Below are 16,057 nucleotides of genomic sequence, written 5' to 3'. Positions count from 1 at the left end.
ATGGGATCTTCTGATCAGGTGTTGGATTGAACCCAGACGGTGTCCCACGTCGATGTCAGCATTAAATCTGTGTAATCTCTGCTCCATCACAACCAAATATGTCAGCCGATGACGTTTCCCAAAGTGCTTCTGAAAGCCGTTTTAAAGTTCCTGCTTTTTACTGCTGCACACGTCAAAGCTCACCCAGACCAATTCACAATAAAAACAGTCTATTTTAAGGGTTTTGATTTGTAAATGGTGAATTTTATCAGCTGGCGTTTTAGAGGGGTGGTTTGTGATGAAAGCATTTATGTATTAACTTTAAGCCGCCTTAGTTCACAGATGTTGATCCAGGGCTTGTTTTCTGCTGTTTCTCCCTGTTTTTTTTTTTTGTTTGTTTTTTTCCCTGTCCCTTTTTCCTTGTAACCAGGCGTCTTATCGTCAAGCATGGGACTGAAGTCTTTAGGCTCTGGTGCAATAAGCAGCCGTTTTAACTCTTTGGGAAGTTAAAGCACATCCTTTCTTTATGTCTTGTGTTTTTTTTTTTTCAGATTTCAAATAAAGTAGAGTTCTTGTGATTAAGACGTGCTGTACATATCCATTTATTAAAAAAAGCTTTTGTTAGACCATGGTTTTGAGTTTCTTTTTTTTTTTCTTTTTTTCATGGATTTTGTGAGGGTGATGAAAGTGTTGGATGTTTCTTGCAGTCCTAGCCTCTGTCAGTCTGTAAAAGAACAGATTTGGATTTTCTAGTGTTTTCTTGGAGACCTGCAGAGGTATATATGTAAAAATGTATTCCCTGTCCCATTTAGAAATGTTGCCCATCCATCTGCCCCTCCATCCTCCGTCTGTGTTTCCAGGTTCCATATTCATACGCTGAGCGTTGCCATAAATGCATTTTGGGGTTTTGTTTTCTTTTAAAATGATAAAAAAAGCATACTAATGCCTTTGGAAATTTAAGTCCTGGCAATGGATGGAATGGATGATTTGATAATTGTGTAGGAACCCGGCTCACGTGACAACTGGAGGGAACTGCTGTCGGGTTTCTGCTGAGCCAATATCTCCTGGTACCGCCAATGTTTTGCAAGAATGATAACAAAGCGGTGTTTTTGGTCGGCTTTGTAGACAGACTATATGTCCTCTTCCTCATACCTTGCTCATTGGAACCGCTCAAACTGCCATTTAATTGCTTCTGGCTTTTTTTTTTCTTTTTATTCTTTTTAAGGTGGTGTTGGCTACAAACTGCTTCAGGATTCAATTTGAGACAGATTGGAATACTAGAACCGGGTGCTTGTGAGTCCACGTACGTCCAGAAAGATGCAGTCAAAAATGTTTGTGAAATGGGTCCATCACAACAAATTACAATATTGTAGAAAAGGTAATTTGTCTCAGTAATTGAAGTTAAACTCAATGTATATATTAATGACAGTGATTTATTTCACCATGTTGTAGAATATAATCTCCTAGACTCCCATCTTGACAGCTATCCCAGACAGTCACTTCTCCACCGGAAGACTGAGCCATAAAAGTCGCTGCTATGTCACCTGGGTGTTCAGAATGCTGTATTCAAGCATATTAATGGAAAGTTGAGTGGAAGGACAGTGTTTATGAAAAGGATGCACAAGCAACAGGGATAAACACAGCCTTGAGAGGATTAAGGGCCGCCACATATAGATATGTCCTATGTGTGGGTTGGTGCTCCAACTTACTGATGTGCACCCGTCTGTTCAAGCCCTTTTCAATCTGTTAAAGCTGTTCCAAGCGTACTACGAAACAAAGGAGGCAGTGCTTTAAAAAAACAACAAAAAGAGACACTTTATTTCGTGAGCACCCGTTGGTAAGTACAAGAAAATCAAGTTTTTGTTTCAACACAAGATACAATCGGACAGCAGAAGAACTAACACTCAATTTTACAGGCAGAACGTTTCAATCAAAGCGTGGTGAGAGGAAATTATTAATCACTAAGTGTTTTATTTAAAACAACGTCTACATTATTACAAAAAAACTCAACAACACAAACAGCTGGACAATAACAACATATATATACGTGTTCCAACTTCAAACAGCAACATGTGAACTGGTGCCTGCTATGCTTTGCTGCTAAGGCGTACTACTGTATAAATAAAAGAAAATCACAGACTGGCTGCTCTAATCCTGCTAATGGAGACTGCTGTGGCCAATGAAGGGGCAACAATTCAGAGAAAACCAGGCGAAATCCGTGAATGTTTAAGATCATCCGGGCTCGAAGATGCAAATGAAGTCAGAGGATATCAACGGATATCAAACGTTTTCAAAAACGTTTGAAATTTTGCTGTGGATGTGTGCAACTTCAGGTGAGTGTCTGCTTTATTGTAGCCATTTCCTTACCTATGAAGATCAATACACATCTGGCTGACTTCATAGTTTTGTTCTAATGTGTTTCCCATTTTGAATAGTGGAATGGGTCACAAATTACAGATTTCTAGTCACTGGTCAACTTGAGAAGGTAAAAAAAAAAAAAAAAAGATAGTTACAACTATTTTACAGGAATTGTAAAGGGTGCCAATAAAGCACTGATGATTTTATAAAGTTGCTCAAATCAAAGTCTGAATTTGAAGTTCAGATTTTTTTTTTTGTCTCTGTGTGAAATTATGCAACTTCAGAAAAAGAGGACTACATTGAAGGCATTTTAAACATCTATAGTTTACCTGTGGTGGCACGACTGCAGTAAACTGAATTGACTTAAATGAGCCGCCTGTTTTTAATTAGGCGTCAGACCTGTCTCTTCAAGTGACAATCTTCCCATTCATTTAGAAACAAACAAAAAAAAAGACTTTACCTAGAAGATTAGAGCAGTGATTTGGGGGGTTTATTTCACAGAAATGTTTTTCTACTACTAATATGTCTGCCTGTAGAGCAATAAAACAAAGCACCAGAAATGGAGTGAAACGAGCAGCTCTCAAACACTGCTACTGTTCTTTTTTTTTTCTTCTTCTTTTTGTTGACATTTTACTCTGTTAGAGACTAAATAACTGACATCTAGACACGGGGGAGCTGCCGCCTCGCTCTGCCTTTCAGGCGGGACCTAAACACGCACACAGACATATAAAGGTGCGTGTCTACGTGTGTTTCATGTGCCTAAATCATATTTCCCGCTTTCAACATGCCTGCATGTGCGTTAACGTGTGCGTGTCGCTTCAGGTTCTCCTTTGATGCGCGTCGCCCACGTAAGTGTTCTCTATGCACAGCACTACGTAGCTGTTGGAGCAGGAGCGCGCGTGCTGGCCCAGGAGCCGTCCCGTCTGCAGCAGCGCAGCCTGGCCCGTCACCGCCATGTCGCCCGTCCGCCACGCCTCGCAGTAGTTGCTGGTCAGGCGGATGCCCACCGTGCTGGAGCCGTGCCACACCAGCTTCTCCGGCCTGCAGGAAGCAGAGAGGTGAACGTCCGCTTCTCGCCGTAGACTTTTTATACCCTATAGTTTTCTATAATGAGACCAACAGCTTAGTAATAATAAAAAAACAAAAATCCTTTCACGTTTGCCTTATCACAATCGTTGACTTCCACTGACATTAAGTGAGTTGATTTTTTTTTTTACATTATTAATTTATGTGCTGACATACTCATTACCTTACCTACCTTTAGTTTAATTATTTGCCTACTATGTGTCTAGTACCTATTTACATAATTGTTTATTTTGTTACTAAGTTATTTATCTGCTTACCTAACTTATTTAGTTAGGTAAGCAGGTTAGGTATTTAGTAAAGTACCTACTTACATCCATACGAATACTTACAAAGTTGGTTACTTATTTCTTCCCTTATTTATCTTCTTAGTTGCAAATATACTTACCTATCTAATAATTAATTAGTTCTCATGCAACTTTTTTAACTTTATCGATTAAAACAATATTTACTTCCATACCTATTTACTTATCTACTTTTTTTACCCAGCTATTTACCCACACACGGTTACTTATTTATAGAACCACCTATAATATGCATTTACTTAATTACTCAGTTACTTCTCTACTTACACATTGACTTAATTTGTCACTTAATGGCTTATTAAGTTATTTCAGAGTTTCAGTGAGTATTTAGTATTTAATCCTCTGCAAGAATGAGTCCAACACTTTTGAACAGTTTGAGTACCTTGCGACTGACGTAACCCCCCCCCAGAGCTGGACTTAGAAGTAGATTTTTGGTCTCTTTAATGCTCCTCTGTATTCCTTCAAAAGAGTTGCTCCAGGTTCATTAGAGAACACCGAGTCTCTGCCTGTTTAGATTAAGTGATGCTATTATTGGGTCGTCGATGCAACATTGGAGTTGGAACTTAATCCACGGCAGGCTGATCTTATTTGATGATCAAACTGTGCATGCTGCAAAGGTGAAATGCAGCAGTATGACGAGGTATCAGTCTGTTTATTTAGTAGTTTACCCTCTTGTACACTGTTATGTTCTTTGTACTTTCCAATAATGGATCTAAATTAGAGATAAAGGATTACGCCGTGCTGTTTATATCTTTTTTTTTTTGAAAAACGTTAGAATTAAAATATTAAATGTCTTCTCATTATAATGCTTCATTCCAATTATCTGGAGTTAGAAAATCGGTGCTAACAATAAATGATCAGGATGGCTCACTGATCTCTTTATGTGCCTCCACATGTAGCACCTCACATTTTCTCTTTTTTCTGGCTTTTCAGTAACGGCATTTCGCCGCTTGCTAACGTCCACTCACCACGCTGATTCCGTCAAGATGTTGCGTCCATCGAAAGAATAGATGGGTGTGGACGGGTTAAACACGCCCGCATTCCCAGAGAAGATGGAGGCCCAGTTAGCGAACAATACTTCCCCCTGAGAGCAGACGACAAAAGCAATGTTAACTGATAAGTTTTAAAAAAAAAAGTACAATGAATGATCCCACTCAATCTAAAGCAGTCGTTTCCAAAAACACAAAACACAAGAAAATATTGTATGAGAATCCTAACTCTACAACATGGCACTTGAAAGGACATTAAGACGTGTTACGTAGACTGAGCGCATTCCTCACCCTCAGATTAACCACTGGCAGGTTGTTGCGGTCAGCCTTCCTCACAATGGTCGCCAGGTCCTGGAGGTGTGAGGACAGGAAGGCCCTGTAGGTGGAGGTGAGCCCCATGGAGCGCGCCTGCTGGTAGCACTGGAAGTCTGCTCCGCGGATGCCACGCATGTCCCCTCTGAGCGGGGAGTTCAGGGCCACTAAGTGGAGCTGAATGCAGACAAAGAAGGCGGAGAGCAGGAAAGGTTAACAGCAGGAGACACAGAAGCAGAGATGGCTCAGTGTTGCTGTTCAATAACTGGTCCAGATTACGCGATAAAGATGTGTATGCAAAGGTGTGCTTGCTAATCTTACTCCAGGTACGGACTCAATGGTCTGTGGCAAGATATTGTAGCTGGGTTGATATTCGCTGCCGCCGTCCTGCAGTTCCTGACGGACAGAAACAATGAAAGACGATTTAAAAACAAGTCGTTTTCTAGAAAAAGTGTCAGAAAAAGTGTCTTTGTGTTTGCACCAACTTGGCTGTGAGCCCTTTGCGGCTTGCTCCACTCCCCCGCCCTGCTCAGAGCCTGAGACGCCTCCGACGTAGAAGAAGCCCCTCCATGGATCAGGTCTCCGAGCTGGAACATAAAAACCCAGCAGGTTGCGTGACATAAGGAGGTTTATGCTTCCTGAGCAAAAGGGGCTACGACTGCTGAAACCCAGAGCACAGATGTGACGACAACGTGAAGAAATGTAAATCAGAGCGGCGACACTGACAGCCACAGTACAAACCGGGATTTTGCGCCACCCGTTGCGCGCTCTGACGTAGAGCTCTCCTCCCCTCTGAGACACGTACGCCAGCGTTCCCTCGGCAGCTCGCTGCGTCTCTCTCGTGAGAGCGTTGACCGTCTTGAAGGTCATCACCTGGTAACACACCATCACAGCATCAGCGCTGGCGCCTTGTGGCACTGTGGAGGGTAACCTACTCATCTGTTCCGGTACAGCTGCCCTTTGGAGAGGTCATCTTACCGGGTTAGCATAACCTGGAGTTCCTGGCGGACCGGGAGGACCAGGAGGACCCGCGATACTGACGTCTGATGACAGGACATGCAGTACGTTCACACATTAACAGATCTAACCAGCTTCTAAGCCAGGGCAACTCAAAGCCATCTCAAATACAAACCAGATCCGTGGGGAGGTGCTGGTCCTGGGGGCCCTGCAGGGCCAGGCGGGCCTCGGGGGCCAGGTCGTCCAAGCCCAGGGGGTCCGGGTTGACCAGGAGAACCTGCTGGACCTTGGGGACCTACAATGGACTCCCCCTTTGGACCCTGAAGACACAAGCATAAAGATTTATTCACTTGGTTCTGTGCTTCTCAACACGTTCATGTTTACAAAGCTGTGTTTTATTTTGAAGGCTCTTATACATTTTCTTAAAGGAGCATAGCGTGAGTTCCCGGATTTTTGCAGACATCTGCCCCCTCTGGTAACAAGTTGAGAGTCAAGTCAGGTCAAGTTTATAGTGTATAGCACATTTCAGCAGCAAGGCGGTTGAAAGTACTTTACATCATGAAAACATCAAAATGGCACCGGTGTGGTGCACGGGAGAAGAGGAAAGGCATCTGCACAGGTCTTTGTTTAGTGCAGGGGTGTCAAACACGGATCCGGCCCGCCGAACAATTTAGTCCGGCTCTGTGGCTAAATGCATTATCATTATGAAAAAAATAAAATAAAAAAAAATATTATTATTATTTTTTTTTTCCAGTGTCCTGTCTGGCAATGTGGCAATAACATGCCACAAAGAGCTCATCAGATTTGACTTTCACAAGTGGACAAGATAAAAGGAAGAGAATGATAAAACAATTATTGAAAAAAACATGTACTTCGTTTAATTGAAAATCTGCAGTTCCTATATTGTCCACGAGGGGCGCTGTGTTTTAATTAGCAGATTAAGCTTCAGGTGTGGAAAAATTCAAATCATTTCCTAATTTTTATCTGTTTGATGTATTTTGTCATGCAGGACAGTGTTTTTAAGTTCCAAAAAATGTGAATAAATGTTTTTCAACATTGTATAATCACTGTGATCAGTTCTTATGCATAATACACAAGTAAATGTTTAACTGAGTAAAAGTATTGTTGAAATTGCACATACTTTTCTTAAAAACGCTGATGTTATTCATAATATATTGTGTAAAAGTGAAATTAACTTAATATAAAAATCAACAAGTCCACATTTATTAGTTCTATTTAATCTTGTAATGAGTTTACTCGTGTGGCCCTCTTGAGACCTGATTAAGCTGTATGAGGCCCCTCAACCAAAATGAGTTTGACACCCCTGATTTAGTGGCTTAATGTCTTCTGAGGGGAGAAACCTGTAAATACTGAAGTTAGCCCGCGTTCTCTTGCTAACGCATTGATTACAGCGGAGACTCAAGTGGCCAGGTGAACGAGAGCATGCAGCAGGTCACACCCACGCTCATGCCCAGAGGATTCAGCCTGAATCACTCGATCATAGGGTGACCAAACGTCCGTATTTCCCGGGACATGTCCGTATTTCCTCGTTTTTATAAAGCGAGGAAATGTCCTGTTTTTTAAATTACCTTCATTGGTACGTCACGCTGCGTGTGACGTAATCCCTGAGCCGCGTCAGTGTGGGCAGCCCTGTTATTAATCAGAACATAGAGTCCTCCCTCGCGCTTGTCGGGCGCGCTTGTCTGTCCCCCCTCCCCCCCCCCCCCCGCTCGGCCGCGTTTGCCTTACAACCCCCCCCCGCTCCCCGCTCCGAGGCGTCCTGGTTTTCCCAAATGAAAATATGGTCACCCTACTCGATCATGAACCTAATAATCCAGCCTATAGAGGCAACTGTGGCAAATAGAGGATGACTCATTTTACACGTAAGGGCATGTATGGGAAAGAAATGAAATAATATAAAACTTCAAAACGTGCACTATTCACCTTTAAAAATATTTGAATGGGGGGTTTGTTGAACAGCAGCATTTGGTATACAGCCAGCTAAGGTTTGATATGCTGACATTCTTCAAGATGTAGAGGTGAAGAAGGTTTTACTCTACTATATAAACTATAGACAGACACATCCCATTGCCAAAAGTTTTTTTTATATAATGTTGCAAACAAGCTGTAGCTTTTGTGCTTCATATTGTAGTTTCTACGTTCTGACAACTGGCATGAATTCTTTAATTTGCTGCATGATGAACAAAACAAACAGAGAATGATCTTGTGCACAGATCTACTAAAAACACAACAGAACTTTGTTGAATTTAGCTTGATTTGTCTTTTTGAACTCACCACAAGTCCAGATTTTCCTGGAAGTCCTGGAGGACCAGGCAGGCCTGAGTCGCCCTTTTCTCCCTTCTCACCTTTGGGTCCCAGATCACCTTTCGCTCCCTGAGCAATCAACCACAGAGGACAGTTCAGAAGATCCACCAAACTGCTAGATATAATTAGCTAAATTCATTTCAGACTGACACAAAATACACCCCCCCCTAGTGGCATTTTTCATAGTTGCCTTACAACCTGGAATTAAAAATGGATTGTTTGCGAGTTTGCACCATTTCATTTACAGAACACACCTACAACTTTGAAGATTTTTTAGTTTACTGTGTAGCAAACGTCAAACAGGACATAATAACAAAAAAACTCAAGTGTGCGTAACTGTTCAGTACTTTGTAGAGCCACCTTTTATGGCATTTCCTACTTTGGGTCAGTCTCTATGAGCTCGCCACATCTTGCCACTGGGATTTTTGTCCATTCTTCAAGAGAAAACTGCTCTAGCTCCTTCATGCTGGATGGTTTTTGCTTGTGAATACTGATCTTCAATTCTAACCACAGATTCTGTATTGGATTGAGCTCTGGACTTTGACCTGGCCATTTCCATACATTTAAATATTTCTCCTTACACCACCCCAGCGTTGCATTAGCTGTATGACTTGGGTCATTGTCCTGCTGGAAGGTGAACCTCCGTCCCAGTCAGTTATTTAGCACCCCAACCCACCCCCGCCCTGACTTGTACTTCTCAACAACTTTGTCCCTGACTTGTCTGAAGAGCTCCATGGTCTTCATGGTGTGATGCCTCTTGCTTTGGGGTGGTCTGTTTATAGATCATGACACACTTAGATTACACATATTCTGTGTCATTTTCACTTTTGACTTTTGAAGGCAAAATGGCGTGGATACACATGCAGATACCAATTTTCTCTTTCTTTAATTTATTTGATTCTTTTTTTGTTTTCCTCACTATATTTTCACTCCACCAACTTACACTATTTTGTGCTGATCCATCACATGATATTAAAAAAATGTAAATTACAGGTTGGAATATGACAAAGTAGGAAATAAAGCTAAACTAATAAAGCATTTTGCATATATAAATCAAGCAGAGCATCATGGCAAAAAAAGTAATGCTCCACTTGTGAAAGTAAAATCTGTTGGGCTTTCTTTGGCATTAAGACAGCAATTCTTAATCCTGCACTGGCAGGACACGCAATAAAACAACAACAACAAAAAAAAAACTAACAGACTATATTTATAATGATAACATTGGTTTAAGACCCTCTCAATGTGAGCGTTTCTCAAAAACTACCAAATCTTATCCTGTCTTCTGCAGATAGACAGTGCAGGAGAAGGTTTCACTCACCACTATTCCATCAGGTAATGCCGGGGCTGGAAGGGAACACCATCAGAGTTTGTTAGACCATAAAACACAATAAATGTTGAAGGGACTGAAATGCTGAGGCTGCTGCTGAGTGTGATTGCAGGGACTTGGTGGCCAAAGGGACGAGTCTTACCGGGTGTTCCCGGCTCACCAGGCATCCCTTCCTCTCCTTTGTCGCCTTTCAGTCCTCCCGAGTCTCTCTTTGTTACCGACTCCTACACACACACAAATGCATTAATTAATACTGATAAACAATGATAACCCGATCGCACATGTTGTATACGTGTGTTTAACGCACTGCTGAACATTTTTAAATCCTAAAAAGCGGGAGTTAAACATCATGTTAAACGTAATAAAAGGTTCACTGATAATTTTGCTCCCAGTTAAAAAAAAGAAGATTAAATCCAAGGGATTCATGCTCAGTTATTGAGGTTAACATTCAGGGATATAGCAGGAAGTTTTTTTTTTAAACGCAGACCTGAATTAACTGAATGTGGAGTTAGATCTGCTCCTGTTTATTCTCAGCAAACAGCTTCTCAGAGACCTCTAGAGGAACACAACAGCCTATTATTGCACACTGTTAGCAACCTGTGGACCCACTCACAGTGCGTCTTTTACTCTGCTTTATCGTAGATAGTAATGGCCGGCTCTTCAGCCCGCTACACCTTCAATCAGAATAACTCTTCTGAGATGCTGAATGGTTAGACGACACAAACCCGACACCAGGAAGAAATCGGACTCATCTATTCAATAGTCAGGGATCAGAGATGGAGCTCCATCACTTTTACAACGACTAAAAAGATTATTAAACTCGTATTTTTAAGCATAGAGGGATGTCAGGAAGTTTAATTCTTTCAGTAACTGATTAAAAAAAGTGATGATGAACCAACTCTGATTTACATACACAACATTTCTTCCTTTTCTACTCGCTGCCAGAGCTTCACTGTGCTCAGTAGCTGATGAGGAGGAAAAGGCAGTAGATGAGCTAAACGGTAATCGGCATGCCCCCTGGAACACCCCGCAGTAACATTTGTCTTTAATGGTTGGACCGGATTCAGTATCATGCACAAATTGATCTTTTGGGGATTAGGATGAACAAAAATAATGATGCTCTTTTATGTTGTGGGTAATATGCACAAGACAAATGTTAAAGCCCGAAGCAGTGACATCATATCCACAGTCACGTAGCCTTATTAGACACCGTTAAGAGAACAGGAGGGGTAGATAAAGGGAGGGAAGGAGGCACCAGAGAGGCTTCATGCTTTAAAAACCCACACACACCACCAGAACCACCAGATGGTGCCCATTTCCGACTGAAAGGAACCATTCAGACGGTCCGGCTCAGACTTACTCGTCCCAGTTTGCAGTGCGGTCTGGGGCGCACCGGGAACACTGTCTTTTGGGTTCAAAGAAGAACAGCGAGAACAGGCTTTCAATTTCAAGAAGAGTTTTGGTGAAAAATGTAGCTATCTAAACACATTGCACAGTTAAATGCTGTTAATCCTTTGCTCAGTCAGGCATACATGTTCTGGAGCACGGCAACACTGGCCTAATCTAACACTCTGGACAACTGGACCAACAATTATACACGATTATACTGCATTGTTAAGAGTTGATGGTGTCATCTAATTTATTGCAGTGAGATTTTTCCTCATGAAATAAAACAGAAGACAAATGACAGATTCTATTTGGGGTCAACCTATGGTGTTAGAAAATGTGGAGAACTTCAGTTTAAAATGTGTTGACTTTAGAAAAGACTACGTTAGACTTTACATTTACCCACCAGAACCATGAGAAAAGTGTTCAGTGTTGTACTTCATACCTATACTACCCGTCAAAGGTTTGGAAAGCCACTGAATGGCAAAGGTGCGTTCAAACTTTTGAGTGTTAGTGTAATTCTATGAAAAAACAAGCTAACGTGTGCTAACCTATGATTACATTTAAAAAAGAATAATTAACTGTCCTCAAACCTAAAACCTGCCTGAAAATGCTAATGAAGGATAATGACAGATCATAGGCGATCACAAATTCATATACTACAATCTTTAACATTCTTCCTTTCCTATAACGGCTCAGATGGAGACAATGGACAGCTGACATTGGTCCAAAGTGCTATCAAATGGTCTTTTGTGGTGAAAAAAGAGTGACATTATATTTTTTTCTGCTAAGTGATATAAAAGTAAATACAGCACCCTCCACAGCTCTTGAATACCTGGGAAAGAGGCGTATAAAAGTCTGAGAAAAAACATAATCACATTCATATAGCAAAACCTTACATCAGTAGTTAGAAAATGCAAATTTTATTTGAGAACATCTATTAGGAAAGAGAAACAACTCATCTCATCTGTACAACAGATGCAGTTTTTAAAGTTATACTTTGCCTTTTTATGAGTGGGTCAGAACATCTAAGAATCTTTAATAAGTAATGCTTGACTTCCTATTTCTGTGGATTATACAGTGCTGTGAAAAAATGTATTTTCCTCTTCACAGAGTAATTTTGTTTTTGCCATACTTAAACGTTTCAGATCATTGAACAAAGTTTAATATCTGATCACCTGGGTAGATACAAAATGTAATTCTCCCATAATAATATCAGTCATTCGGGGAAAATCTACCCAAGCTAACCTGAACCACTGTAAAATAACCAATATTGACTGTACTATCAAAACATTCAGGATAAAAGGCAATGAGTGTTTTACATTACCATGGATGAATGTAAGCTGTCTTCTTTAAATAGCTTTTTTAACTCAGCCACACTGAATGGTTTTCATGCATTAATTTTCTGTTAGAGTGCAAAGTTTATGGTTCAATCGCTCAGTCGCTTAGGTGCTGAAGCAGCAAAGCTGCCCCAGACAATTACACTACCACCACCATGTTAGACTGCAGGTATGTGGTCATTTTTTCTTAATTTCAGATGTTGACGTTTTGACGATTTTGAGGTCTTGATGATCTGAAATATTTAAGCAGGACAGAAAAGCAAAAAATAGAATAACTCTGTAAGTGGACAAATAGTATCAAGATTATGTGGACCATTGTTAATTGGTCTTCAAAATGGGATAGATAGGTATCTGCTGAACTAAATTAGTCTGAACACGGCTAAAAGAAACTAGTTACTCGCCTAAATCTGCCTTTAAATACTCACAGCACTAATGGAACTATATAGAGTCCCATTATTGCTGTCACTGTATATATGGGGAGTGGTGGCTTAGTGGTTGGAGCATTGAGCTTGTGTCTGGGTTCAACTCCCACAGACTGCCACGCTTGGTCCCTGAGCAAGACCCTTATTCCCAGAATGCTCCCCGGGCGCCGCTCAGTGCCAGCCCGGGTACAAATTTCATTGGAATGTATGTTGCAATGGCCATAGCAATATTATTATAATTAAAACAACTAGAGTCCATGGTAAGGATTCAAGCATGATTCAAGCATTATGGTAAGGAAAGAAAATCTACCGAGCTAATTACAACAAAGTTGTCAACAAAAAAAATCTGTTCTTTACACACATCTTTACCTGGGATGCCTATTATTGTGCTGGGCCTTGTAATTATGTAAAGTTACTACAATATTTATAAATCTACATTTTTTATTGTATTTCCCCACCCTAGATAGAGTAAAAGAATACTTGCAAAATTAAGACAATGAGAATGTTCAACATCTGTTGAGTGGAGACAATATAGCATACAGTATTTCAGTAACATGCTGAGGAATTATAAGTCTTTCACATCAGCCAACATCTGGGCAAACTTACTCCATTGAGTCCGAGGATTGTTCCAGGAGGACCAGGAGGACCCGGAGGACCTGGAGGCCCCTGAAAAGAAGATACGCAGAGGGGAAGTGTAGGTGTTGTAAAGGCAAAACTAAATAGATGTTTTTTTTTTTCTTACAATAAAATGTATGTGCTAAGCAGTGATCAGTCTGATAAAAGACAAATCACTGGTTGTGCTTGTTTCACAGAAAAATTGTAAGGATCCTTTCTTGAACTGTTTCAATGTAAACATCCCAATAAATGTATAAACTCCCTTTAGTTTGCAAAAAGGCAAAGTGCTCTAAAACAACAGAATAAAAGAATCATTTGGTTCCTCAATCAGGAATTTCAGTGTATCGTGCTCATTTTACCAGGGCTTTAAGCACACATTATGATATAACTCTGTACTCTCTGCTTGTGTGTCTCCCCTTACCGGCAGGCCGACAGAATCTCCGCGGTCACCTTTCCTCCCTGCCATCCCAGGTCGACCCTACAACAAGAGACAGTGGCATTTCATTATTGGCTCTGAACAGCAAACAGTGTACACGGTGTGACATTTATTCGCTCACATTTAGCACTGTACCGTCAGCGGGTATTGTATCTGGTTAAATAAAACTACTCACTGGGCGTCCAGGGAAACCATATTCTCCTTTTTGACCAGGATGTCCCATCGGTCCCTGAAACAAACAAACAAAGTTGGTTAAGCAACATTACTGTCTGCATGGTCAACTTATTATACAGCCTTTCAAGAGTTTTAAGCCAGCAAATTCATTGCATCTTCTTGATTATTGCGTTTATTATAAACTTACCATAAACCCAGCAGGTCCGGGGAAACCACGGTCGCCCTGTGAGAAAACAAACATATGTGCTTGGTTCATCTTGATGCCTTAGATTCTTTCTAATCAGAGTAGAAGCAGTTTGTGGTTAAGGAAATAAATTCATTTGAGAGTTAATAGTACCTTTGGGCCCTTTGGCCCCTGAGGGCCCCTTGGAGCAGACAAAATGGATCCATCAGCAGCAATTGTCACCCCAGGTTCGCCCTTTTCTCCCTGACAAAGCAAATAAAAGGCAATAAATTATATTAAAATGTCAAACATTTCTAAACAGGATTTTATAAATATATGAGCAATGCACCGAGAAACTGGTGGGTTTTCAGCCAGACTGGCCTTGGCAAATGAACAGCCTGCTTGAAACTCAAACATTCCATCTTTTAATAACTAGTGAACGCATCAAACAAAGAGCTGTGCTGTTGCACTGACAGCAACACTCTTCAGTGCGGACTGCTGAGGGAAGTCAGCTGAACCCTGGCTATTTTCACCATCAGTGAGGAGCTTTTTAAAGGAAATCATTCTCTTAATATTACAAAAAAATTACCACTTAAAAGGTAGGAAAGCTAGAAAAACACCTTTTTAATTATGTTCTTAAATCTTATGTCATGGTTCTTAAAGAGAAATCCAATTTGACTGAAATCAGTTCCAGAAGTTTAAACCGTACAAACGCTCTGCGGGCCACGCCCCTTTGCTGCATTAAGGCCTCACCTTCGTTCCTGCAGCTCCCTGAATACCTTGGGGGCCGCTGTCTCCTTTTGGTCCTCTAGGCCCCTGGGAAGGTGATTATTGACCAGCTAAAGTTAGAGGTTTTAGTAAAAGTGACCTTGAAACTGCAAGGCCATTTTTTTCTGGCATTTACAAATATTTCTCTACAATCAAAAACTAAAAAAAATACCTGCTCAAATGAAATGAATTTGATTACTGAAACAGAAAGGCTTGCTGCCGTGTCTCTTAATAAACAGCAACATGTACGTTATGAGAACAGTGGACTGTTAAAGAGGTCTTACTGGAAATCCAGCTTTGCCGGGCAAACCTTCAGGACCCTGAAACATGCCGACAAACACACAAATAAACCAACTATTCTACTTTTGCTTTTTTTCCCCTGAAAAGATACAGTTAATTAATTTCAGTGCTGATGGCAGGTGCAACACACAAAGCGCTTCCTTGAAGTAGCACATTTATGTCAAAGCATTTCTATTTAACAAACATTTCAAACCGCCAAGCCATGTCAGCTGTAGCCAGAGAGCACGCACCAGGGGCCCCGGGGGTCCTCTGATCTGGGTGAAGTTTAGGATCCCGTCGGTAGCGTTCATGATCAGCTGCAGACAGAGTAGAGTTTGGCTTTGTGTTAGCGTGTTTAAAGAACAGGAGGATCTTTGCTCAAATGACCAGTAATGGAGACGACGTCTTTTAGCATAGAAAATGCATTGAACTTTGTTACAACAATGACGTTTTTAAATGAGTGCTGGACAGTTACTTTGTATTGCAATAAAAGATGTCAAAAGGATTAAAATTCAATGAATCTAAACCTTGTAGGACTCTTCCTCGGAAATGTGTCATATTTCTATGCAATATTTATATTTAAACTCAGATTTAAAGTAATATTTAATTTAAATAAATAAATAAAAAACTTGACGTGTTTGTGTGCATGCCTACATCCTGTAGATTTACAGCAGGTCCAGGAGGTCCAGGAGGACCAGGCGGGCCTGCTATACTGAGTCCATCAGCACCTGGATCGCCCTGTAGTACAAAGGCAACATCATGTTTAATTATTGGTTAGAAGAATTCAACTTGAAATCCCATAAAACAAGGTGAAGCCAAATGTTTCACAATTATTTTTC

At 40.9% G+C, this 16,057-nt stretch overlaps 1 protein-coding gene across 1 annotated transcript in view; it reads right to left on the bottom strand.

The window, feature by feature from the left end:
• Positions 1 to 1,768: 1,768 nt before the first annotated feature.
• col15a1b (collagen, type XV, alpha 1b) overlaps positions 1,769 to 16,057 on the bottom strand; it is a 38,370-nt gene continuing 24,081 nt past the window's right edge. Inside the window, exons 24-44 of the mRNA XM_036129068.1 lie at positions 15,873 to 15,956; positions 15,470 to 15,535; positions 15,224 to 15,259; positions 14,925 to 14,987; positions 14,346 to 14,435; positions 14,196 to 14,231; positions 14,010 to 14,063; positions 13,820 to 13,876; positions 13,390 to 13,449; positions 10,996 to 11,040; positions 9,778 to 9,859; positions 9,627 to 9,652; positions 8,279 to 8,377; positions 6,159 to 6,303; positions 6,005 to 6,069; positions 5,768 to 5,899; positions 5,512 to 5,613; positions 5,348 to 5,422; positions 5,006 to 5,203; positions 4,694 to 4,809; positions 1,769 to 3,378 (exon numbers count right to left, since the gene is read on the bottom strand). Coding sequence (XP_035984961.1) covers positions 3,156 to 3,378; positions 4,694 to 4,809; positions 5,006 to 5,203; positions 5,348 to 5,422; positions 5,512 to 5,613; positions 5,768 to 5,899; positions 6,005 to 6,069; positions 6,159 to 6,303; positions 8,279 to 8,377; positions 9,627 to 9,652; positions 9,778 to 9,859; positions 10,996 to 11,040; positions 13,390 to 13,449; positions 13,820 to 13,876; positions 14,010 to 14,063; positions 14,196 to 14,231; positions 14,346 to 14,435; positions 14,925 to 14,987; positions 15,224 to 15,259; positions 15,470 to 15,535; positions 15,873 to 15,956 — 1,854 coding nt within the window. The 3' untranslated portion in view covers positions 1,769 to 3,155. The remainder of the gene's footprint in view (positions 3,379 to 4,693; positions 4,810 to 5,005; positions 5,204 to 5,347; positions 5,423 to 5,511; positions 5,614 to 5,767; positions 5,900 to 6,004; positions 6,070 to 6,158; positions 6,304 to 8,278; positions 8,378 to 9,626; positions 9,653 to 9,777; positions 9,860 to 10,995; positions 11,041 to 13,389; positions 13,450 to 13,819; positions 13,877 to 14,009; positions 14,064 to 14,195; positions 14,232 to 14,345; positions 14,436 to 14,924; positions 14,988 to 15,223; positions 15,260 to 15,469; positions 15,536 to 15,872; positions 15,957 to 16,057) is intronic.

The sequence above is a fragment of the Fundulus heteroclitus genome, unplaced genomic scaffold (assembly GCF_011125445.2).
Source record: "Fundulus heteroclitus isolate FHET01 unplaced genomic scaffold, MU-UCD_Fhet_4.1 scaffold_133, whole genome shotgun sequence".
Lineage (NCBI taxonomy): Eukaryota > Metazoa > Chordata > Actinopteri > Cyprinodontiformes > Fundulidae > Fundulus > Fundulus heteroclitus.
Note: the sequence above shows the minus strand (reverse complement) of the source record. Positions and strands in the feature narration are given on the sequence as shown.